General features: G+C 36.1%; 2 protein-coding genes across 19 annotated transcripts in view; one reads left to right on the top strand and one right to left on the bottom strand.

Moving 5' to 3' along the window:
• PKD2L2 (polycystin 2 like 2, transient receptor potential cation channel) overlaps positions 1–21,488 on the top strand; it is a 36,959-nt gene extending 15,471 nt beyond the window's left edge. The window contains exons 7-14 of the mRNA XM_044780537.2: positions 342–512; positions 812–993; positions 7,222–7,342; positions 8,404–8,505; positions 10,011–10,075; positions 10,687–10,741; positions 20,686–20,798; positions 21,240–21,488. Coding sequence (XP_044636472.1) covers positions 342–512; positions 812–993; positions 7,222–7,342; positions 8,404–8,505; positions 10,011–10,075; positions 10,687–10,741; positions 20,686–20,798; positions 21,240–21,336 — 906 coding nt within the window. The 3' untranslated portion in view covers positions 21,337–21,488. The remainder of the gene's footprint in view (positions 1–341; positions 513–811; positions 994–7,221; positions 7,343–8,403; positions 8,506–10,010; positions 10,076–10,686; positions 10,742–20,685; positions 20,799–21,239) is intronic.
• Positions 21,489–21,586: 98 nt separating this feature from the next.
• FAM13B (family with sequence similarity 13 member B) overlaps positions 21,587–25,258 on the bottom strand; it is a 97,442-nt gene continuing 93,770 nt past the window's right edge. For all 18 annotated transcript variants that reach the window (XM_070517313.1, XM_014853783.3, XM_014853787.3 and 15 more), the window contains one exon: positions 21,587–25,008. In XM_070517313.1, coding sequence (XP_070373414.1) covers positions 24,885–25,008 — 124 coding nt within the window. In that variant the 3' untranslated portion in view covers positions 21,587–24,884. The remainder of the gene's footprint in view (positions 25,009–25,258) is intronic.

Raw genomic sequence — 25,258 nt, 5'->3', positions numbered from 1 at the left:
TAGAAAATATTAAACTTTTAGGCATACATGGAGCAGAAACCCTTATGGCCTAGTCAGAATTATATAATCATTTTATACATTTGTGCTTTATGACTCAAAGAAACAAGCAAGCAGATAGATTAGGATGACCAGGCGATCAATATTTTTCTACTTTTATGATAATTATACTACCTTAAACTTCTGTAAGTTGAGGCTTACTTCCATTTATGTAAAAGCCTATGTCTTATCTCTCCTTCCCTTTTTGTTGAACTTTTGGTGAACTTTTTCATGTGTTTCTTCATAGGCTGCAGGAGATTTAGAGAAATAATCTCTAATTTAATCCTTCTTACTTTCCCATTTAGTTGTGTTTTGTGGCTGTTTTCCTCAACTCATACTGTATTATACAAGTTTTTCTCTTACTTGGAAAGCTGTTAAAAAATACTGAAGAATATTCAGACTTCTATTTTCTTGCATACTGGCACATTTATTACAACAATATAATTGCTATTACTATCTTCTTTGCATGGATAAAGGTATTTATATTTTATTACACTAGATAAACAGACTAGATATAATATTTTATTATATTACGTACCAAAGTGGGAACTTAAACTACAAAGTCATGAAAAAACAAAAGGATATTCTTAACTGTAAAATAATATTAAAGGTAGTTTGTCCTTGTAACGATTGCTGGTGAATCCCCAAACACCCCTGACTACCGTTAAGCACTTCCTTTAATTTAAAGTAGATTTTTCTGAAATGAACTTAACTTACTCTAAGTAATTGTAATCTATAATATTCTCCTGTTTCGATTAACTTTGTTCTCTTGCAGATATTCAAATTCATAAGCTTTAATAAGACGATGTCTCAGCTGTCATCAACCTTGTCTCGCTGTATCAAAGACATAGTAGGATTTGCCATCATGTTTTTTATAATATTCTTTGCTTACGCCCAGTTAGGATTTCTTGTTTTTGGATCACAAGTTGATGACTTTTCCACTTTTCACAATTCCATGTAAGCTCTTAGTATAAAGATCATTATATTTTCCAGTTTATAACCCAAAAAATTATGGAAAGCCTATGATAAGTAGTAAGATGAGCTTTAATAAATTTAAACTTGGTTTGATATTTTCACTGATGGCTGTCACACTTGAAGTACAGTTAGGCATTGAAAGATCCAAATGGGTGGTGATACCCATTTTTTAAGTTTACTAAGTCAAGTTAGAAAAATAATTTTTCATTTTTCACTAGAAGTGAAAATTTTACCTAAGATAAAAGAAACTGGTTCCATGTCTCTGTACTATTTATTCTCTGGGCAAAAGAAATCTTATTGTTTTCCTTAGAGGGCTCTTTAGATTCCTTTTACTGATATTGACCTGGTTGTCCTTTGCTGATCTGGCAAACCTGTGTTTTAAAAATATTTTTATACCCATAAAACAGTCAGCAGGCAACAAACTTACAGAACTGATTAGGTAGAATCCCTAGGAAAGTATTTAGGCTTTACTTTAAAAGTGAATAATTTTAATAAGTTTACTCTCCTTTTTGGGTAAGAAGAGCAAGTTCTGTTTGTATAAGAAAATTATGAAGTCTAAAATATCAGTTCTCAAAATGTGTTCTGTGGAATTGAGACCAAGATTGTCTGGGGGGAAGTGGCTTCATATTTAAGTAAGTTTGGGAAATTTGCAACGCATAGTCATATATGGCTCTGAGAAAAACTGCAGTAACTTTCCTAATTTTAGTTTAGAATTCCCCAAACTTATTTCATGATACTTTGACTCAATTTGGGGGAAAGTCTGGTCTAAAGAAATGTCTTAGGTTGCCCTTTTTCACCATCCACATCTAAATAATTGAAGTACCAATTGTATGAAATTTAACATTTTTCTGAAATAACTCTTTACTAAATCAGTAGTGGAAAGAAGAGTGGTAGGAACCAGGAGGACATAATTCTACTTTCCTATTCTGCCACTAGCTGTTTAGCTTTTCTAGACCTTAATTTCTTTATCTGTAAATGAAGAGACTGGATCCAGTCACTCCCAAAGGTCCTTTCCAACTTTAAACGACCTATATTTTGAGAAGCCTAATCAGCTTATCCTGAGTGAATAAATGTTTGCAGTCCCAACAACTTCTTGGTCCTTTCCTAGGACCTTAATTAAAGTGTTTCTTAATAATGAAATTTAGTAGTCTTAGGGGCCGGCCCAGTGACGCAGCAGTTAACTTCGCATGTTCCGCTTCTCAGCAGCCCAGGGTTTGCCAGTTTGGATCTTGGGTGTGGGCATGGCACCGCTTGGCAAGCCATGCTGTGGTAGCCATCCCACATATAAAGTAGAGGAAGATGGGCACGGATGTTAGCTCAGGGCCAGTCTTCCTCAGCAAAAAAAGAGGAGGACTGGCAGTAGTTAGCTCAGGGCTAACCTTCCTCAAAAAAAAAGAAATTTAGTAGTCTTAGACATTGAATATAAGTGTAATAATTTACAGAACCTTGGAATAACCTTGAATAGTGGGAGGAAAGGACATAGAAGGCACAGAATAAGCAGGTAGAAAACTTTGCAATGGATGAATGAGGGGATTTGTGCTTTTGGTAATGATTTGCTATGTTATTTGAACCAACCTCCTCTTCAAGACAATTTAAAAAGCTAGTTGAAATGTAAGAAACATTGAAGAACTAACAAAAAAGTGAATAATGCCTGGGCCAAAATCAGAAGGCAAGAACCCAGAGAAGTAAGCCCAAGCACCCAAACCTAGTTTTGCACTGAAGGCTTTTTTCTTTTTGTTTTAGGTTGGTAAGGAATTTTTTTATGGTGGTAAAATACACATAACATAAAATTTACCATCTTAACCATTTTCTAAGTGTACAGTTCAGTGATATTAAGTACTTTCCTGTTATGCAACCATCACCACCATCCATCTCCAGAACTCTTTTTATCTTGCAAAACTGAAACTCTGTACCCATTAAATAAGAACTCTCTATTTCCCCCCTTACCCCAGCCCCTGGCAACCACCGTCTGCTTTTTGTCTCTATGATTTTGATTACTCTAGGTACCTAGGAGAATCATACAGTATCTTTTTGTGACTGATTTATTCCCCTTGCATAATGTCTTCAAGATTCAACAATGTGGTAGAATATGTCAGAATTTTCTTCTTTTTTGAGGCTGAATAATATTCCATTGTGTATATATACCACATTTTCTTTATCCATTCATCTGTCAGTGGGCACTTGGGTTGCTTCCACATTTTAGCTATTGTGAATAATGCTGCTGTGAGAACATGGGTGTACAAATATCTCCTTGAGATCTTGCTTTCAATTCTTTTGCGTAGAATTACTCGATCATATGGTAATTCTATTTTGAATTTTTTGAGGAACTGCCATACTGTTTTCCACAGTAGCTGTACCATTCTACATTCCCATCAGCAGTGTTCAAGGGTTTCAGTTTCTTTACATCCTCGTCAACACTTTTTCTGGGCTTTTTTTTTTTATAGTAGCTATCCTAATGGGTGTGAGGTGCTATCTGATTGTGGTTTTGATTTGCATTTCACTAATGATTAGTGATATTGAGTATCTTTTCATGTGCTTATGCATGGTTGTCCCCTTGATGGTGTCCCACAGGTCCCTTAGACTCTGTTCACTTTTCTTCAATCATTTTTCTGTTCCTTGTCCTATTTTCAAGTTTGCTGATTTTTTCTTCTGCCTGTTCAGATCTTCCTTTGAATCCCTCTAGTGAATTTTCATTTTAGTTATTGTACTTTTTAGCTCTAGAATTTCTTTTTAGGTTTTCTATCTCTTTAGTGATATTTCAATTTTGTTCATACATTGTTTTCTTGACTTTCTCCATGCCTTCTTTTAGTTCTTTTAGCATCTTTAAGATGGTTGTTTTAAAGTCTTTGTCTTGTAGGTCTGCCACCTGATCTTTCTTGGGGATAGTCTCTATTGGTTTTTTTTTTCCTTTGAATGGCCGTACTTCCCTGTTTCTTTGTATGTCTTGTCATTTTTTTGTGGAAAAGTGGACATTTAAATGTAATGATGTGATAATTGTGGAAATTAGATTCTTTCCCTTCTCCAGGGTTTGCTGTTTTTTGTTTTTGATTGTTATAGACTGTCTCCATGCTGACGATCAGCCTGAGGTGTAAACTTACGGTCTTCTCAGGTCTTTTCTCAGCCTGTGCCTTCTTTGGGTATGTATGGTGACTTTCTAATTTCCTCCATTTATGCAGTTGCTTTTGAATGTCCGGCTCCCAAAAGGAGAATAAAAGAAAAATGAAGGACGAGGAAAGGGCACTGACACTTTAAATTCCAAGGACGTTGCTTCAGCCAGAGGGGAAGGGGCTTGCAGCAAAGGCTGGGGAGCCACACACAGGCCTCTGTGAGCAGAAGCAGCAGTCAGCAATCAAAACACAGACCACTGATGTTTAGAGAACAAGGTCCTTATTGCCTACCCTAGCTCCCACAAGCTGTGTGCAGGCTGCTCCAAGTATACCTGCACAGCTGCCTGCCATAGGCTTGGGGATGGGAGATGGATAGCTGCTGCCAAACTAAAAGCTAAATTGACCAAAATTGTCCAAGCCTGTCCCTGGAAGTTGCAAGCCTTCAATAGGCTCCAGAGTTCCAAAATAGTTACATGAGAGAGATTCTACCAGTGTGATTGTTGTCTAGGTGGGAAGAAAGATTCCTAGTATCTACTATCCCCCCCACATCCTCCACCCTGAAGGCGTTTTTGTTCATCCAGAAGAAAAAGTTAAGAAAATGTGTTTCTGGCCACCTCTCAGGGAGAGGCAAAGCCCAGGGCCTGCATATGTGTGTGTGTGAGGGGTGGGGGGAGAGGAAGATTGTCTGATAACCTCTCCACACACCAAGCGGGGAGACTGAAGTGCTACAGCCTCAAGTTAAAAGTGATTCCCTCATTGTGACTTGAAGCATGAGTGTCCAAGGAATCTCATTTCTTGGACTTGAATTAAGATGGTCCCAGGCTAGAATACTTGTATTCATCTGCAGACACAAACAAACAAAATACTCTCTGGAGAAGATAACTTCATCCTAAGCCTCAAATTACTTCTACAAGTAATTTTTAAAGTATAATTTAATTTAATAATAATTTAATAATTGCTTACAGTCAAAGATAACCTGATCCATAAGGGAAAAAAATCGTAAGCCATAACCAGCAGATACAGCAGACAACAGAAACAGACTCAAAGACTTCAGATATTGAAATAAGCAATATATACTATATTTAGAGAAATAAAACAGGTCAGAAAATATCTTCAGAGAACAGGATAGTGACATATTTGAAAAAGTATCAAATAGAATTCTAGAACTGAAAATTATAGCAACTGAGATTAAAAACCCAGTTGACAGGTTTGACAGCAAATAAGACACAGATGAAGAGAGAATGATAAAGTGAAAAATAGGTAGGAAAACATTATCGAAAATGTGGCATAGAGAGACAAAAGGTGGGGAGAGGGTGTTAGACATAAAAGATAGAATGAGAAGGCCTAATAGATGTTTAACCTGAGTTACAGAAGAAGACAGAGTGGAATAGAGGTCATATTTGGAGAATGCTTAGGAATAGATACCACCAAATCATGACTCCTAGTGAGAGACTGGGAAGTCTTAGTAACCACAAATGGTACATTATTATGAAACAGTCTGTTAGCTATTTTATTCAATAAAAGAGAACTCTAGAAATCTAGCAGGGGTATCAAGAAGTTACAAAACTATTTTCACTCAATATAACCCTGTATGCTGAGGAGTCATGGTGTTCCTTTTAGCTTTAAAAAAAAAAAAAAAAAAAACGGATAAACTAAGCTCCAGTTAAGAGGAGAAGTGACAGTTAACATTGTATTTTGAGTCTCCAGTGCCTATGTGATGACAACCATTCAGTAAATTGCTCAGGTGTTTATTACTCACATTATTATTTACAGAGCAGAAGTATTTGAACATTTTCCTGATATGGAAAGGAGTGAATGGAAGACTTAGTTAATAAGCTAATTTCTGGAGAGGAGAAATGGTGCCTTTAACTTAGCTTTTCTTGTATAAACACAACTCAGGGATAAAAGATCAAGTTAGAAACACTAAAATAAAACCTCTTATTCTCCTATGCCAGAGAGGAAACAACATTTGATGTGTTGAAAAACTTTAGCGTCCTTCCAATTCAGCATTTCTCTATCTTGTGTAGAAGAGCATTACAAACCAGTATTACAAGTCAAATAAATACTCTAAGTATGATTTACTCAGGTCTTAGTTAGATACTGGGGATGACATTCCAGATAACTCAACAGTCTTAGGACTCCCAATAGACAATTTCTTTGAATACATCTTTTTCCTTCACTGTAGATAGCCCTATGGTCCCTTTACGTGATTGGCGAAATCAATAAGGAATAAAAAGTGTTCTCCCTTTTGAATAACCAACCAATCATGAAAAGTATCTACATATTATTAAAAATTCCTTCCCAGGTTTCCCCTTAAAATAAAGAACTCATGTACATAACTTATATCCCTGGTGTGTCTGGCAATGCCATTGTAAATTCATGATGAGAAAATAAGACTTCAGGTTAAGAAATCCTAATTCTATCTCTGCTACTACTACGCTCATTCAAAGCCTTAATTTCTTAATGTTCCATCTTTAAAATTAATAAAATGAAGACTTGTATATTTTAAATGCTATTTCACATCAAAACCAAGCTTTTATAGTTATTCAAGAGAATAAAATAAACCTCAGAATCATATTTGAGGATCATTAGTAGCACTTGTTTGAGACTTAGCAAGTGACAAATTGTTGGCATCCTTATTTTAGCAGAAGAGGTGAAAAAATTAAACATAGCATTGATGTTAGAAATGCTAGGGCTCTTGAGTCTAAGTACAACTTGAAAATCACTAACTGAACAAGGTCAAAGTATTCTAAGTTTTAGAAGGGCACAGGAATGGCTAAGGAGGCCACTGCCAAGACCAGGTGGTAAGCAGGTACCTCAAGGTTCAAGGCTTGTAGGTGATCATTGGGTTCAAGCTGGTTAAATGAAATGAAGCCCATAATTTCCTGAACTACCTGTTCAGCTGTTGAGGTACCTCACGTCTTGCCTTTTAGCGGAATTTTCTACATACAGTTTTATAGAACTCTGTGCTAACATAACTAAAGCCAGAGAACATATGCCATATGAAGCTAGATGCCTTCCTAGACACATTGGTAACCCCCATCAGTTGTCAGGTATGTATAAAGGGATATAATATTTTCTAATGTTTTTCTTCCCATCAAAGATTTGCACAATTTCGAATTGTTCTTGGAGATTTTAATTTTGCTGGAATTCAGCAAGCCAATCGTATCTTGGGACCCATTTACTTCATCACTTTCATCTTTTTCGTGTTTTTTGTCCTGCTGGTAAGAATGAACATATATGTCCCCTTTTTTGCATAGATTTTTTAGAATAGAAAAATGAAATTACTAATTTAGAGGAAATTATAGTATCACTGCTTAGCTGTCAGAACACCTTACATTTATTAAGAATGGTGTGGATTCCTAGTAATCTAGGTTCTCTAGTACAGTGTCTAAATGTTTTCAAGTTGTGCAATTGATCACAATAGTTACCAAATGGGTGTTTATTGTGTGCCAAGAATGTGCTAAATCTTTTACACATATAACTTCAATGTCCCAGGTCTCTCCAGCCTGGGACATTCCATAACAGTAGGTATGAATTAGGCCATGAATGAATATTCTGCCCATATTGCAATGGCTTTTGGCCCTTACAGTTGAAATCTCACATCTTTGTGATTTTCAGGAGTCCCCAGAATGGGTCTCTCACATGTGCTCAGGACAAATCTACTTGGCCTTCCTAATCAAAGAACCTTGCCTTCCTAGTCAAGGCACTGCTACTGTCCTCCATGAAAACATTTTTTTGTCATGCACATTAGTTATCCCCTGGTGGTGGCCCAGAGTCTTCAGGGTGACAGAGCTACGCCACAGTGAAAAATGGAGATGGGGGTTGGGGGTAAGAATACCCTCTCCACAATTCTGTTTGTGTTATCTGGACATTAGTAGTCATAAGAGCTGTGGTAAGACTGTGCATTTAAACAGCTTTATAGAATTTTTTTAAAAACACTGCCCCTGTGAACATATAATTACCTTACTCAAGTTTTTTTCTGATATGTAATATTGATAAATTAGTGTATATATATATATATATATATATATTAGTAACCAGTTCACATGTACATATTTTACCTTCTGCTTTTCTCATTTACCATAAATATATATGTCCATATCCACACACTGCACTTTTCCTATTCTACTGTATTATAGTCTGCAAAGCCATTTCTCAATTATTGAGCATATGAGTTAATTTTAAAATTTAAATCTAACTTTACAAATCCAAGCACTTGTCAAAATCACTAACATTTAAACTAAATTTTTATTGAAATAATTATTTGAATATTTCTCCTCAGAACATGTTCTTGGCAATAATTAACGATACCTATTCTGAAGTGAAAGCTGATTATTCAATAGGCAGAAGGCCAGACTTTGAGCTTGGTAAAATGATTAAAGAGGTATGTCAAATTATTTTCCTAATTAGAATTCTAAGACAAATCTTGTTCAGTTTTATACTGTTATAGTTTGAATAACACTTAAACCCCAAGTAGTAGTGGGTTTTGAGGGGTTTTTTTTTTGGCGGGGGGAGTAGACACTCATATTTGTATCATTTCACTACCAGGCAGTGAAATATGCTCTCTGGCTTTAAAAGTGTGGCCAAAATTATTTCAGAGTTCAATATATCAAATAGTAATTGAGCTATTTACTAAATGCAAAGCATTGTGGGGTATTATAATAAAACACTCTCTTCCCTCCAAAAGTTTTCAATTTAGATGCTGGTAAATTTCTAGTTTAAACTCAACTCCATGAGCCTTATCTTCCTCCCTTTCCTGTTTCTGTTAATGCTAACACTCTTTTCAGTCACGTACCCCTGGCTCAAAAACCTTGGACTTTTTATTCCTTTGTCCCTTACATGGTCTGTTGCCAAGGCTTGTGTGTAAAGTTCATCTCTGTAGTTTTGCTCATGTTTGTGGAACTCAAGGACACTTTCAATTCTAACTGCCATCACTAGATTAGGGCCCTGAGTACTTTTCACTCCGCCTTCTGTATGGTGACATCTTCTTAACTGTTCTAGCCTCTTTCCTGTGCCAGCCCAGCTCTGATCATATCACTTCTCTGCTCAAAATTCTTCAGTTTCCCTGGGTGTGTCAGAATAAGTCCAAATTCTTTACTCAAACATTCAAGGCCCTTCTCAAGTCTCACAGTCTCGACCTATCTTTATTCACTATCATTTGACTATAGAATTTCTACCTTCTCTGCTTCCATTTGTAGCACTGTATGTCCCAGCTAAGGTTTTGAGCACAGTGCTGTTTGCTACACTTGCTCTCACTCTCTCCTCTGGGCCTCTACTCATGTCATCCCCTGACTCCAGGAATATTCCCTCCACTCTCTCACTGGCATTCTGTTCTCCCTGACAGAGTGGAATCTTCCCTGTCCTCTCAACACCTCCCCTCACTTTGAGTGTAGCAGAGTTGTGTGTACCATCTTGCCCATCTCTGCACACCCACGGCTCTAACCATAGAAATGTTCTCATAGCTGTGGGGTTAGTAGGGTTTAAGAACTCTATCCAAGAACTTACCTGTGAAAGAAAACTATTAATATGTCCTCCATTGAGCTTAATTGTGGGTTTTTTCATCTTTTATCTCTTCATTATGATGTTGGTTATTTGCATTAAATTTTTAACATCCTTAATGCAATAAGTGTTAATAATACTCTTTAAAGATTTTTTTTTCAAGTTCAGGTGTGATGTCCACAAGAGAACCCCTTTTTCTTTTTCATCAGCAGGAAGAAACCATAAGTGGTAACAAAGTGAAAGAAGGATAGTCATAGCATTTGTCTCCACATTTCTATAGGGTAGCAGTCCCTAGAGACAAGCATTCCATACTCCCTTTATCTTGATAAAAAATTAACAATAGGGGATACATTTTTTGGCGAACTTTTAACTATTTTTAATTATGCCCAGAGTTACCACAATGTTCTTGAAAAACTCAATCTAAGGAAACCTCAAAAGGATGAAGACAAGAAAAAGTAAGATGACTTTTCTTAAATTTTTAACTTACCATTTTAAAGCTCTAAATTATGAGGAACTTACAATGAGACTAAGGTTCTGATTGCAAAACAATCACCATCAAATGTGCTGATTCCAAATATGTTGTCAATACATCCAGATAGTGCCTTCTAATTTCTAAGAGTGTCATGAAACGCTAAGCTAATTTAAAATTAATGTAAGCATGCCATGCCACTCAGACAAAGCTTTAACAGGATATTGGAGGGGAGAATAAAGTCCCTCTAAAAAGGCAGGAAACAATTTTAGTCTACATTAAGTGCATTTATTTAGCTATCAAAATAAAAACATTTTTACACAAAATATTTAAGGATACACTTGTATTTATTGAATCATTTTGGTGTCAAGATGCTTCCCAAACCCAAACTTCTGGCAGTGGGACACAACAAAAACATTTTTTTCTAGCTAGAGATGTGATACTCTGGAGAACTTATGAATGACCACATTTTCCAAATAATTAGTGTTATCAAAAAGAACAGAAATGCAATTCAGATCCTTACTATAGATCTGATTGTATTTTATGCTGGCATTTCCCTATTAACTGTCACATGCCTCTGATTTTTTATATTCTCAGTATGAAAAGTGGAGATTTGGCTGAACAAGCCAGAAGAGAAGGCTTTGACGAAAATGTAAGATTTTAATTTTCTCATAAAGAAATGATAGCGTTATCAGAAATATGCTTACAAAAAAGCTCTGATTAAAGATTGAGGGGCTGTCCCAGTGGCATAGTGGTTAGGTTTGTGCGCTTCGGCTACCTGGGGTTCACAGAATTAGATCCCAGGTACAGACCTGCACATGCTAATTGGGCCGTGCTGTGGCAGCCTCTCACGTGCAAAACAGAGGAAGATTGGCACAGATGGTAGCTCAGCAACAGTCTTCTGGCAACAGGAGGAGGACTGGCAACAGATGTTAGCTCAGGGCCAATCTTCCTCACCAAATAAACAAACAAATACAGTCTGTCCTCACCACTTTAACTGGTGTCTGGCTTTGTTTAAAAAAAGAAAAGAATTGAAATGATATGCTTTTTTCAGAGCAGGAGTTGCTACCTCCAAATAATTTCTCCCAGAATCTAGATCCTTTCCTGTTTAGGACAAATCATTTGGATTCCAGATGCTCTCTTATTGGTGCTCTCAGCCAGATAGCCTGGTCCTACAGCTGTACACTCGTTGTGGGATCATCACACAGATTTAGTGAGTATACTCAATTGAGATGATTATATAATTTTTCTCTTGTAATCAATGTGATGAATCACTTTAATGACTTTTTTATATTTCAAAATTGTAACATATACATTCAACAAATCACTAAACATATATTTAAGAAATAATGAGCAAACCCTCACATACCATTACCACCCAAGTGAAAAAAATAGAACACTGCTCTACTTCTGATTGCCCAGCCCCCTGAATATGCTCAGAAAGAGGACAGCAGTGTCAAGAGATTAGAATAAGCAAGGAAGTACACATGTTGGAGTGACGTTTCTCATTGTCAGATAAGGGAGTTACAAAAATGGAAAGGTTGAAGGTTAAAAACAAACTTGCAGTCTTGGATTAGAATTGCAGATGTGTGTATGTGTGTATTTTCTAGCTCTGTCCACTAAGAAAGCAAGAAGGAATGACATCCTAGTATCAATGACACAACTAGTGCCCAGATCTTGGATTCCAAATACCATTCTCCTCTAAAAGGAACCAAAGCTACTTGGAGATAAGGCTAATTCCAGGGCTGAAAAGTACAAGATGAGTCTGGAATATCTTGTTGAGCTGGAAAGTAAAAGTGCTCAAAGAATGTGGAGATCTATTAAAAAGAGACAAGAGTCAGCTTGAAGGGACTCCCACTGGCCAAATCTGGGAATATTTAAGTACTATAAAGAAGAATGATTTCTAATTCTAATTCATTGAATAAAATAAAATTCCATGAGTCCATAGTGATCTAAACATATACATGAATTGAAGTCTGAGGAAGAATGGGACACTTGTATACCTCTCCACAAAATACATATTAATTACAAAAAGAAAGGGAGTAATGTCAGGGTGGAGAAGTCTGGCAGATGTCACCTTAATCAGTACTGGAACAAGTTGAAATCATACACACCTCATAGGATGCTAAGAGAACACAGCATCTCTTCTGTAACATTCCTGCTGAAGATGTATAACCTGATGAAACATCATACAAAGCTAAACTTAGGGACATTCTACAAAATAACTGACCTGTATTCTTTCAAAAGTGTCAAAGTAATGAAAGTCAAGGTAAAGCTGAGGAACTATGCAAGATTGAATGAGATTAAAAGACAAGTAAATACAACGCATAATCCTGGATCCTTTTACTACAAAAGGCATCATTGGAACAACTGGTAAATTTGAATGGGGGACTGAGGATTAGATGGTCATAATCTATCAATATTAATTTTAAGATTTTGATGGTTGTACTGTGATTATAAAGGAGAACGTCCTTGTATGCAGGAAATACACACTGAAGTATTTAGGAACAATGGGGCATTCATGTTGACAACTCTGAATACTTCAGAGGAAAAAAGTATTTGTATTGTTCTTGTAACTTATCCATAAGTTTGAGATTCTTTTAAAAAAACAAAACTATAATTCAATAAAGCATTTCTGAAATAAAAGATGCTGTAAATTGAAAGACATATTATGTATCTGGGAAAAGTACCTAGAATGAACATGAGACTTATCCAAGTAAAATTTGGATTTTATTGACTTACAAGGAAAAGAAAATCACGTTAGCATGACAACATTCAACACCACAAATCAACAGAACACCTAAAATATATGCAAGGAAAGAAAATGTAAGCCAAGGATTTTTATTTCTACCAAAGCTGTGATTCAAGTATAAAGGCTCAAACAGTTTTGAACATGTAAGAACATGGAGAATACTGTTGTATTCCTGAGGATTCTACAAAAAGATCAGCTTCAGCCGACCAAGAGATAATTGGAGAAATTTTGGAAAAAAGAAGGGGGAGAGAAGGTATAAAGTAGAAAAAGCTGACCTATTTGTTCACATGTAATAGCTAATAGTTAAAGAATTATCATTTAGAGTTAATAATCAAGAAGAAACTATACCATATTTAAGAGTACAATATTAAAAAGATATTGTTTCATTGATTTTAAAACACTTTTTTCACATTTTTAACATCTCTAAAATCAAGTTCTCCCTTGTGGTTGATTGATAGTGTATCATACTTTAACTGGCAGCATTTTTTCCCCAAATGGTACATAAAATAATGGGGTATCTTACAACAAACTCCATCTCTCAGATACAATGAGATATGTTAATATAATTAAATATTATTGGGTAGTAGAGGGGAAGGAGATAAGGAGGAAGAAATTACAAGCTAATTTTCTTGTTCAACTTGCTTGGTTCCTTGTTGAGGAAACTAAAGCAAGAAAGGGAGGACTCAGGGTGTATAAAAAGATACATGAATAAATACAAACCACTAAAGCGAAAATGCATACATTTCTAAAGGGCAGAAGTACCAAAACAAAAAAGAGAACAGAAAATATACCACATGGTAAAAGACTTAAAATACAACATAAAACAAGATGATGTAACTGTGACCAGATATATCTGACATATCAGTAAAGGCAAATAAGTTTACTTAAAAAGAAAAAGAAAACATTTTCAGATTGAATCATGAAGCAGCACCCAATTCTATGCTATATCCTAAAATATATACCAAAAACAAAGTGATTCAGAAAAGTTATATATGAAATCGTGAGTAAAGGTATAACAGGCAAGCTAAAGATATCAGGGGACTCAAATCTAGACAAAAAGCTCTAAAGGAGATGGAGGGCACTTTATAAGGCTAAGATAAACCTTAATATGTATGATTATCTATACACTAAATAATATTGCATCAACTTCCGTAAGTAAAGACTACTAGACTTATAAAAGGAGAAATAGATAGGAACACACTAAAAATAGAGAACAGATCAAGAAAAATAAAAGGATAAAAAAAACCCAAAACAATATAATGAAGAAGGCAATCTTAGGGTTATGTATTAAACGTTGTACTCTCAGAAGATACACCTGCTTTTCAAAAACCCATTCATGAAAATTGATCATATATTGGGCTACAAAGAAAATCTTAATAAATTCCAAAAGGTAGTTAATATAGAAAAAAAATTCTCTGAAAACATAACAAAAATGTTATGAACAAAATTAGAAAATGAAAAGATTCCTTAAACCAAGAAATTGTAAACTGTCTATTAAAGAATTCTTGAATCAAAGAGAAAATACAAAATGAAATTGCAGAATTCCTAGAAAATAAAGTAATAAAAACACTATATAGCAGAATCCATGAGATAAAGTCAAAGAATACCCAGAGGAAAATTAATAGCCTTAAATTTATCAATAAAAATCAAAGACTGGGGCTGGCCCAGTGGCACAGCAGTTAGGTTTGCACACTCTGCTTCAGTGGCCTGGGGTTCACTGGTTAGGATCCTGGGTGAGGGCCTACATACCACGTATCGAGCCATGCTGAGGCTGGCGTCTCACATATAAAATAGAGGAAGATGGGCATGGATGCTAGCTCAGGGCCAATCTTCCTTAGCAAGAAAAAAAAAGAGAGGAGGATTGGCAGCAGATGTTAACTCAGAGCCAATCTTCCTAAAAAAAAAAAGGGGGGGGCAGCCCAATGGTGCAGTGGTTAAGTTTGCACATTCTGCTTCGGCATCCTGGGGTTCACCAGTTCAGATCCCAGGTGCAGACCTATGTACTGCTTGTCAAACGATGCTGTGGCAGGCATCCCACATATAAAGTAGAGGAAGATGCGCATGGATGTTAGCTTAGGGCCAGTCTTCCTCAGCAAAAAGAGCAGGATTGGTGGCAGATGTTAGCTCAGGGCTAATCTCCCTCAAAAAAAAAAAGACTGAAAAAAAATAATTTTAGCATGTAACTCAAAAGTTAAAAAAGAAGAATAAATAGAAAACAGAAATAAGAAATAAAGAGAAAAGCAGAATTAATGAGTTACAAACAAAAAGCAGTATAAATAAACAAAAAGCTGGTTCTTTGGAAAGATCAGGGAAAAGAAATCACTAGGTAACAAACAGAATAAGAGGGAGAAAGCATAAACATACAAAGTAAGAAATTACAATGGGGAAAGAATGAAGAAACAGAAGGAATTAAGAAATATCACTGAAAGAAACTGATGAAGACACAAACAAATGGACAGATACTCTGTGCTCATGGACTGGAAGAATTAATATTGTTAAAATGTCCATATTACCCAAAGCAATCTACAGATTCAATACAATCCTTAGCAAAATTCCAATGGCATTCTTCACATAAACAGAAAAACAATCCTAAAATTTGTATGGAACTACAAAGACCCTGAATAGCCAACCAATCTCGAGAAAGAACAAAGCTGGAGGCATCATGCTTCCTGATTTCAAACTATATTACAAAGCTCCCGTAATCAAAACAGTACAGTATTTGCATAAAAGCAGACACACAGACTAATAGAACAGAATAGAGAGCTGAGAAATAAACCTATGCATATGGTCAATTAATTTATGACAAAAGAGCCAACAATATGCAATTGGGGAAGGACAGTCTCTTAAATAAATGATATTGGGAAAACTGGACAGCCACATGCAAAAGAGTGAAACTAGACCACTATCTTATACCATACACAAAAATTAACTCAAAATGGATTAAAGACTCCTAAAAGAAACAGAGGCAGTAAGCTCCGTGACATCAGTCTTGGCGATAATCTTTTAGACTTGGCACCAAAAGTAAAGGCCAAAAAAGCAAAAATAAACAAGTTGAACTACGTCAAACTAAAAAGCTTCTGCACAGCAAAGGAAACCATCAACAAAGTGAAAAGGCAACTATGGAATGGGAGAAAATATTCCCAAATCATATATCTGACAAGGGGTTAATTTCCAAAATATATAAAGAACTCATACAAGTCATAACTAACTATTAAAAAATGGGCAGAAGATGTGAATAGACATTTTTCCAAAGAAAACATACAGATGGCCAAGAGGTAAATGAAAAGATGCTCAACATAACTAATCATCAGGGAAGTGCAAATCAAAACCACAATGAGATATCACCTCACATCTGTTAGAATGGCTATTATCAAAAAAACAAGAACAAGTGGTGACGAGGATGTGGAGAAAGGAAACCCTTGCACACTGTTGATGGCAATGTAAAATGGTGCAACCACTATGGAAAACAGAATGGCAGTTCCTCAAAAAATTAAAAATAGAAATACCATATGATCCAGCAATTCCACTTCTGAGTATTTATCCAAAGAAAACAAAAACACTAACTCAAAAAGATAAATGCACCCCCATGTTCACTGCAGCATTTACAATAGCCAAGACATGGAAACAATCTAAGTGTCCACTGATGGATGAATGGATAAATAAAATGTGGTGTGTATACATATGTGTGTGTGTGTGTGTATACATATAAAAAATGTGGTATAGATATATTTTTATATATATATAAAAGATGGAATATTGTTCAGTCATAAAAAAGACTTTCAGAGCATTATGATTAGTGAAATAAGCCAGAGGAAGACAAATACCATATGATCTCACTTATATGTGAAATCTAAAAAAAAAAGAGAGAAAACCTATAGATACAGAGAATAGACTGGTGGTTGCCAGAGGTGGCAGGTTGGGGGTAGGTGAAATGGGTGAAGTTGGTCAAAAGGTACAAACTTCAGTTGTAAAATAAGTAAAAGATGGGGATATAATGTACAGCATGGTGACCACAGTTAATAATACTGTATTATATATTTGAAAGTTGCTAAGAGAGTAGATTTTAAAAGTTTTCATCATACATACAGAAATCTGTAAGTGTGTGGTGATGGATGTTAACTAGACTTACTGTGGTGATCATTTCACAATACATACATATATCAAATCATGACAACACCTGAAAAAAATCACTGAGACTTTTTTGAATTTTTGTGTAACTCTTTATGCAAATAACATTTGAAAAACTGAATGCAATGCATAATTTTTCTATGAAAATAAAATTTATCAAAACTGAGCCCAGAAGAGATTTTAAAAAGCCTAAACAAATCCATTCTGTAGAAGAAATAACATCATCAAGGAGCTACCTCCAACATAAATCATGCCCAGATGGTATTACAAAGGAATTTGACCAGATTTTTAAGGAACAAATAATTTCAAGCTATTTAAGCTATTCCAGAGCAAAGAGAAAATGAAAAACTTCCAAATTATTTTTATAAAGTGACTATATAGTGATCCTAAAACCTGGCAAACATTGTACCAAACAAAAGGAAAAAGAAAGTATGACTTACAAATCTTGAAGCAAAAATTCTAAAAATATGAGCAAAAAGAACCTAACAGAAAACAATAATATATCATGATTCAGATAGATTTTATTCTAAGAATGGAAAGATGGTTCAAAATCGGGTAATCAATTAATTAACATAATTCATTCCATTAAGAGATCCAAAGAGGATAATTATATGATCATTTTCCACAGATGCTGGGCATTTGATAAGACTCAACATCCAATGTTGAGGGGAGGGGGAAAACAAAACAAAATAGCAATCAATGGACTTTCTTGATATGATAAAAACATATTTATCTCACCTCTAAGCCAGCCCCTTACTTAATAGGGAAACACTAGACATGTCAGGGACAAGACAAGGCAGCACTGAAGGGATCAATCAAAACAATTAAATAAGAGAAATAGAAGAATTAAAAAGGAAGAGGTAAAAACTACCTCTATTTGAAATATGATTCTCTTAAGTTCTCTAGGTATATAATAAGCTGAAAAATTATCACAAAAAGTAAGAGAATTCAGTAAAGTAGAAGAAAATAGTTTACATAAACACAATCATGTCACTTAAGCAAACATCAAGCAGTTCGTTAAAAATTATAATAGAAGACTCTATTTATAACAGCAACAAAGTAGGAAATGCCCAGAAATTAATAAAAAGTATTTAAAACCAAGATAAGCAAAAATTTAAAACATTCTTTAAAGACACAAAAATATACTTGACAAAACGAGAAGACATACTTACTACCCGTATCAGTCAGGTCCTAGTCAGGAAAACAGAAACCATATTATGTATTTCAAACAGAAAATTTACTCCAGGGAATTGGTTACACAGGTACAAGAAGACAGATAGAGTAGAAACACTGAGGCAACTAATATATAATAACTGTAAGAAGATGCTACCACTCCCAGAGCTAAGATTACAAAAGGTGGGGTTATCAGAACCTAGCATCTTAGAGAAGGGGCCTGTGGAGCCATTACTAGACCTCGGAGGGCACCCCCCCATCCCACTCCTGCTGCTGCTGCTACTTCTGAGGAAATGTGATGAGTCTGGTTCTGAGAACGCCAAAAGAAGCTGGACCACTGAAGCCGGGAGCCAACCACTGCTGCTGGAGATAACTACCATTTGCAGAAGCAATGCTGATAGAAAAAAACAAGACGACCCTTCTTCCCTCCATCCTCCAATAAGGCAGAACCTAACAAATCCAGTAGCAACAGAGTCTGGGGAATGAGGGTGGGAAAGCCTGAGACCCAGCATCAGACAGCAGAGTATAAGAATAAATTTTGAGTTGAGAGACATTAGCTAAACAGTCGGCCCAGATCACCCTTCATAAAACGTCCATACTTGCATAAAATGTCAATAACTATTTCAAGTTTCCTTCTAATAAGATGGAACTATCTTTTATGTAAATGAAGGCACTCTTATCCTCTCCACAAAAAGGGAGAAGCAAAGTCCCAACAGTAACTGTATCCATCTCCGGATGATGTTAAGACCTTTTCTACTCAAACCACAATTCGTTAAGAACTTCATGTTTAAACTAAAAAGTTTATTTTTGGACACAGAAGTATTAAGAGGCACCTCCCAGAGAATTCTCTGGATTCCAAATATAGCCCTCTCAGCACCCATTTTGTAGTAGTAACCAATTTCCCCTTGGTAATTGGGATCAATCACCTCAGTCAATTGAGTACCTGCTTCTTTGTCGGCTGGTTCAGCAACCTGAGGAATCCCAAATGGCTAGGTGGTCGTCTCAAATTCTTAAGTCAACTGTTGTGTCCCTTGGTGGAAGCATGCTATCTATGAGGGTTTGTTTCCTTGGACCTTCCCTGCTATGAAGTTCTCCTCAGTTAGGGTCCAGCAGAAAAATAGAAACACACTAGGTAGTTCAAAAAGAGAGGATTTACTACAGAGAATGTGTTTCGATCTCAAGTATTAGAGGACTGTGAAAGCCAATGTGGAACACTAAATTAATCCACAGTAACTGTAGGAGGCAGCCACCACCTACAGGGAAGAGGCAGGGTGACTAGAACCTAGGAGCTTGGAGGAAATGCCCCCAAAGAGTTGCTGCTCTGCCTAGGAGGAAAGGTACTACTGTCCTAGGAATGTCAAGGAGGGCTTCACAGAAAAAGTGATGGTTGAAATGGGTTTTTTGTAGAATGAACAAAGTCTACCAGTCTATTCAACCCATATAACTAAGGCATCCACATTATAACAGGCCTGGTCATTTAGAAACAGTTGCAGGGCCTACCACTTTTTTAACACCACATTAAAACTATTAGTAAATATGTCAAAACATAGGTGACGTAAGGTGGCCAAAATAAAACTAGATGATTAAAAGCCATCCTTTCCTAGTTCAGATGTTAGTTTAAAGACAGACACTGTCCGATACAGTTTCTCTGACCAGAAGAGCACATATTTACCAGGTAAACAGTGTATGAACTTAGGCATCACCATTCTTTCTGAGGAGGGTAGTCAAACCATTATATAGGGATCCACTTTGCTGCCTAGCATGATTGCTGGAGCAGGGCAGTATCACACTGATTTACTGAGTCCTAGAATCTTATCTGGGTGCACTGTCTCCTCTTTCCCTCTTTTTCTAGGGCTGTGCCTATTTTCCATAACTTACAAGGCATTTTTTTTAAAGTTGGGAAAAAGGCATTTGCACACTAAAAGGGAAGTGGGTGGTAGTGAAGACAAAGCACAGGAAAGAACCCTTTAGGATCAGAGAAGGATACAACCACAAGAATTTTCTGGTATGAGGAGTATATTTTTGGGTATGTGGACAGATTGGAGTGCACAAATTGATGCGATAATTATGAAGAAGGGATTGGGATTGTTAGGTAAGACTGCAGGAGTCTGGCTGAGAAGCAGCTGAGAGGGCAAAGGATCCCACAGATGTACTTTGAAGTACATTTGCTTCATTAAAGAACAGAGGTACAGAAAAGAACATTTCAGCTTTGGCCAAGTGAAGAATGGAGAAAATCAGGAAGAAACTCAGCTGGACATGCAGAGGGGGGGAGGAAATGAAACAAGAATAAGCTGATATTTATAATTTTAAAAATCCCCTCACTCTAGTGCTAAACAGTTCTAACACCAAGTCCTCTGAAGTGACTCTGCTGATGCACAGACCTAAAAACCAGGCAGGGCAGAAAGGCAGTGAGGCTCAAAGTCACAGCCCTGGAGAACAGAGACTAGTTTAAGATTCTCAACTCTGTGATGCTTCTGTGCCAAAGACTTGAAATAGAGAAAAATTTAAAGGTTGCAGCCTATGCTTTTCCTCTAACTTGACAGGAGATTCAAAGTGCAGAGCGGATGAAAAAATGGAAAGCAAGGCTTGAGAAAAAGTACTATTCTACAGAAATTCAAGATGACTACCAGCCTGTCACTCAACAAGAATTTCGAGAGTAAGCATTTGTTCTAACCAGGATACTATGGGTTATCATGATATGGGGATTGAGGACATGACTTACACACATTATTTTCCTGAACCCAGAACCTTATTCTGTTGAGGCCACTTTTAAAATTTTTTTTACCCAACTTCAAACAGAAGGCACAAGACTCGATTTGTTTAGATGTAAGGTGAGGGTGAGGCCAATTGCTTTTATCCTTACATCTATAAATAATTGGAACTGTCATTTATACTTGATATGCATAGCAGATACTGTTCTCCACACAGATTTAGAATATTCGATCCATAACTAGCTATACCATGCATGTTTTAGGAGTTTAAAATACTATCTTTCCACTCAACGCGTTTCACAATAGGCATTAACAACCTGCTGTCTCTTTATGCATGAAAGTGTGTTACTGACTCATTCTCTACTTCCTCCTAAATTATCCTCTAGACTCTTTTTATATGCTGTGGAGTTGGAAAAAGAATTACACTACGTCAGTTTAAAACTAAACCGAGTGATGAGAAAGGTTTCAGCTCTACAATATTGAGAGAAGTGGAGGTGAGAATCTGTGATGCAAGCACTGACCATTCCTAACAAAGATTTATTCTTGTATTCAATTATTTCCTAAACTTGTCCCCATTTCAAGTACACTTTAAAAGTACTAAACCACCTATCATCAGGGTCATGATAATCATCAAATGATTGCCAGGAATTAAGTGCCCCTGAATGAGACCTACTGTACAATCCATGCATATTACCACATGCCTCCAGAGTATACACACACTGATACACACAAAGGATTTTATAACAAGATTTATTATTAAATTCTAGGGATGTGAAGGAAAAGTACAAAACAATGCTGCTTATAGTTCATGGGGCAGGTCTCTAATGAATAGATCAGTAAGTAGATAGAGACACTTTTCTCAATGTTACACAGAGTATACGAACAGTTGGTGCTCTCATCGTGTACCATGTTCTAACTTCCTCTGTCCATAGATAAATTAAGAAATGCTGAGGATTCTGGAAAACCATTATATAAGACCCCAAGTAAAATAATCTCATCTCCGTTCTTCCCAATTTGAAGTCTCCCAGAAAAGGCCATAGCGCAGAACAAACTTGTCAACCACCTAGAGAAATTTCCCTAATATCTTCAAACTGGAAATTCATCTAGACACTTTCTAAAGTAATACATTTAACGTTTCCCAAAAGTGCTTCCTTGACTACTTTAAAAGCAAAATATATTTTAAAAAATAAAATAAAGGGCAATGTAAGGGTATCAGAGTTACAAGAAGTCAAGTTATGTTTGTAAATGTAAATGAGGGTGCTGCAAAAGCCCTATCTGGATAGTTGGAAAGTTTTATATGGCCAGCATTTTGGAAACTGGAAGGAAATTGTTAACTTTTTTTTGGTTACATAAGCCCTCCTAGAAGAGCCAAATGTCCTCCTAGCCCAAGCAACATCATTTGACCATAGTAATCAACTTCCACACTGGTGCTCAAAGTCTCTGGATTTTAAAACTCGAATAAAGGAATTTTTAAATCTACCCACCTTCCTCAAGCCAAGCTCTTCTCTTAGAGACTGCACTTCAAGTTTTCTGAATGGGATAACTCACCACAAGAAAAAATGCCGACTATTCCCTCTGCATCTCCTCCCTAGATTTCCACAGGGAATCAACAACATGGCCTCTCCTTGTCTTACCAGTTCCCAGAGCTGTAGCCAGCCAAGTAGTCTGGTAACCTTGTTGTCCCCCTACAAGGTCCCTGGTTGGGGTACTTCAAAAAAGCCTAAGAACGTTAAGGCAAGGGAACACTTGAGGTCTCTTTTTTAACATCTAGTGAAAAAAACAAAAAACATTTACAATGACTTAGAACATTAAAGTTCTTTTATTACAAAAGTCTATACAATGAAGTGCCAGACACAGCAATGCAATTATACCGGTGGTCGTATATATCTATATATTATTTGTATATAGATATACAGTTTTTACTTGTACCAAAGTAAAACTATCACAAACTGCCTAATTCTACCACCTACTGCTCAACTATGACACACAATACTGTCACATAGCGTTAAGTGCTGCCATGCCACTTTACCTATTCTACTTGCAACCAAACATTAACAGTGAATATAACCAACATCATGAAGCAGCCGTTAATTCTAAAATGAAACCAGACAGGCCACTGACTTATAAAAATATGGTACTCATATAGATTTAGCATTATAAAGAAGGAATATATTATTTAAAACATTTAAATAGTGCATATGGACATTTTTGCATGTGGTATATAAAATAAAACATTCATATAAAATAATATACAGTGCACATTAAATTAGATGTTTGGATAGACTCCTGTCTAAAGACTGAAAGAAATTAATTAAATGTACACTGCATGATGGATTCAAATCAAAGTGATACACCTTTTGGTGTTTTCAATTTCACTTTTCTAGGTACACATTATGAACTTAGCTGTATAAAAGGAAACCACAAGAAAAGGGGTGGATTTAGTGCTTTATTCCCCAACTACATGTTCACTACCAACGAATATTCCCTCCCCTCAAAAAAGGCATTGCACACACAGGTGAAATGTGAAGTACTAGAAATGCTACTTATTACCAAGCTACTTCATGTGCTTACTATGTTATAGTGCCAGAAGTCTGAGGTTCATGCTTACCTCACCTTATTAAAGGATGTTGCAAAAATCCATTTTTGTATGGAACAAATTGTTAATATTAGCTAGTTAAGAAAACCATGCATGAGTCACTGCATGCAAAACATGGGCACAGTCAAAGTAAGACACTTATCCATCCAAAAAAGCACCAGGAAAAAAGTTTAACACTTAGATCAAGCCTGACTGCATTATGCTGTTATATTGTTAGCATAAACAAAGTCACCATTCTATGAAAATGATTAGCAGAATACCAGGAGAGTACCTTAAGAAAAGCCATGCAAAGCCAAGAAAAAAAGATGTTTATATGTATATGACAAGGGGCATACCACTATACATATTGTAACCAACTGCTTTAAATAGCATGTGAGCAAAAGGTGGTCCCTTTAGAGGATGTTTTCTTAATGGATTTTGCTGATTAAAAGTAAAAAAAAAGAAATGATGCAACCCCCCCAACGGTACATGTAAAAATGCAGTGGTATAGCCCTTGTTAAGAACAGATTTACTTCAGGCATAATGATTCTTTTGCCAGTTTAGGCCCATTTGACTGAACACACAAATCTGAGCACCATCAGAGTTCCTACATACTGACATGGCTATTTTCTCACATTATCTGGAGGTGGGTAGGGGGAAAAAATGCAGGATCTAATCCAGACAAATCACATCATCACCAGCTGATAAACAGTAACTGAGGAAACAAACAGTAACTTAAGTCCCATAGGCAGCATGAGAAATGATTCAGTTCTGTGTGTGATGTGCGGTGTGTGTTTTCACTATACTAATAAGCAAGGTCACTTTTTGGTCTACCCTCTGATATCTTCATCCAGGAGCTGTGTGACCACTGAATTGCAAAATTTTGCTAACATACTACCTGCGAGAAAGTGTCACTTTGGGAATTAAACAGAAATGTGTTCCACAGTAGGACATGAAATTTCAGTTGATTTTGGTTTTCTAGGAAAACATTTGCATATGTGCATATTTATAGGCTTTTCTTTCAAATTTTCAGTCATTCTGTAAGAAAAAGGCAACCGAAGAATTCAATGTGAAGATTTTCCTCTCAATTTTCTTCAATAATGAAAAAATAATAATAATAAGGTTGATAATAACAAAAAGCTTGGATTTCCAAAGTTCTTGAAGTTGAAAGGATAAAACACTAGTCTTTTGCTAACAGGATGTATCTGTAGTACAAAACAATGAAGAAAACTGGATGTTTGTTAAAGGTGGAGAGGACAGTCTGTGGTTAATATGAAACATCATGCTCCCTCGAGAGGGTCTACTTACCCTCCCATCACATCTCTAGTGGCACCACAACCAGGTACAAAATGAGACTCTCTGAGTGCCTGACAAAATGAACTCAAGTACCAGCCAAGTACACGATGATAGCTTCAGAGAATACAACTGATTTTATGATGTTTTCAAGGAGCATATTTTATATTGATTTTGAAGAATCTTGTTTGCTGATAAGAACTTCAAGCAGTCTAAGTTTGGCTTTAATTTTCTTGTACTCCCTGTACTCCTCAAGCACTGGAACACGATCCTCTTTCTGGGCATTCCTAGGGTAGAAAATAAAATCTATAATATTCTAGAGATCATCTGGAAAATAAAGTCCCAGAAGTTGTCCTAATGTGAGACACAATGTTACCAAATATAAGTTCAAATAAAAAATTGTGCTGCAAGAAAAAAGATTATTGGACTAATTCCCCTCATGTCCAAGGAACATTTCTAAAATACTTTTTGATGCATTTCTCTACTGACAGATTAAATGATGCTATACTTATTATCAATGATCATTGTAGATAACCA

The sequence above is a fragment of the Equus asinus genome, chromosome 9 (assembly GCF_041296235.1).
Source record: "Equus asinus isolate D_3611 breed Donkey chromosome 9, EquAss-T2T_v2, whole genome shotgun sequence".
In the NCBI taxonomy this organism is placed as follows: domain Eukaryota; kingdom Metazoa; phylum Chordata; class Mammalia; order Perissodactyla; family Equidae; genus Equus; species Equus asinus.
The sequence above is the reverse complement of the archived record's forward strand: the minus strand, read 5'-3'. Positions and strand labels throughout refer to the sequence as shown.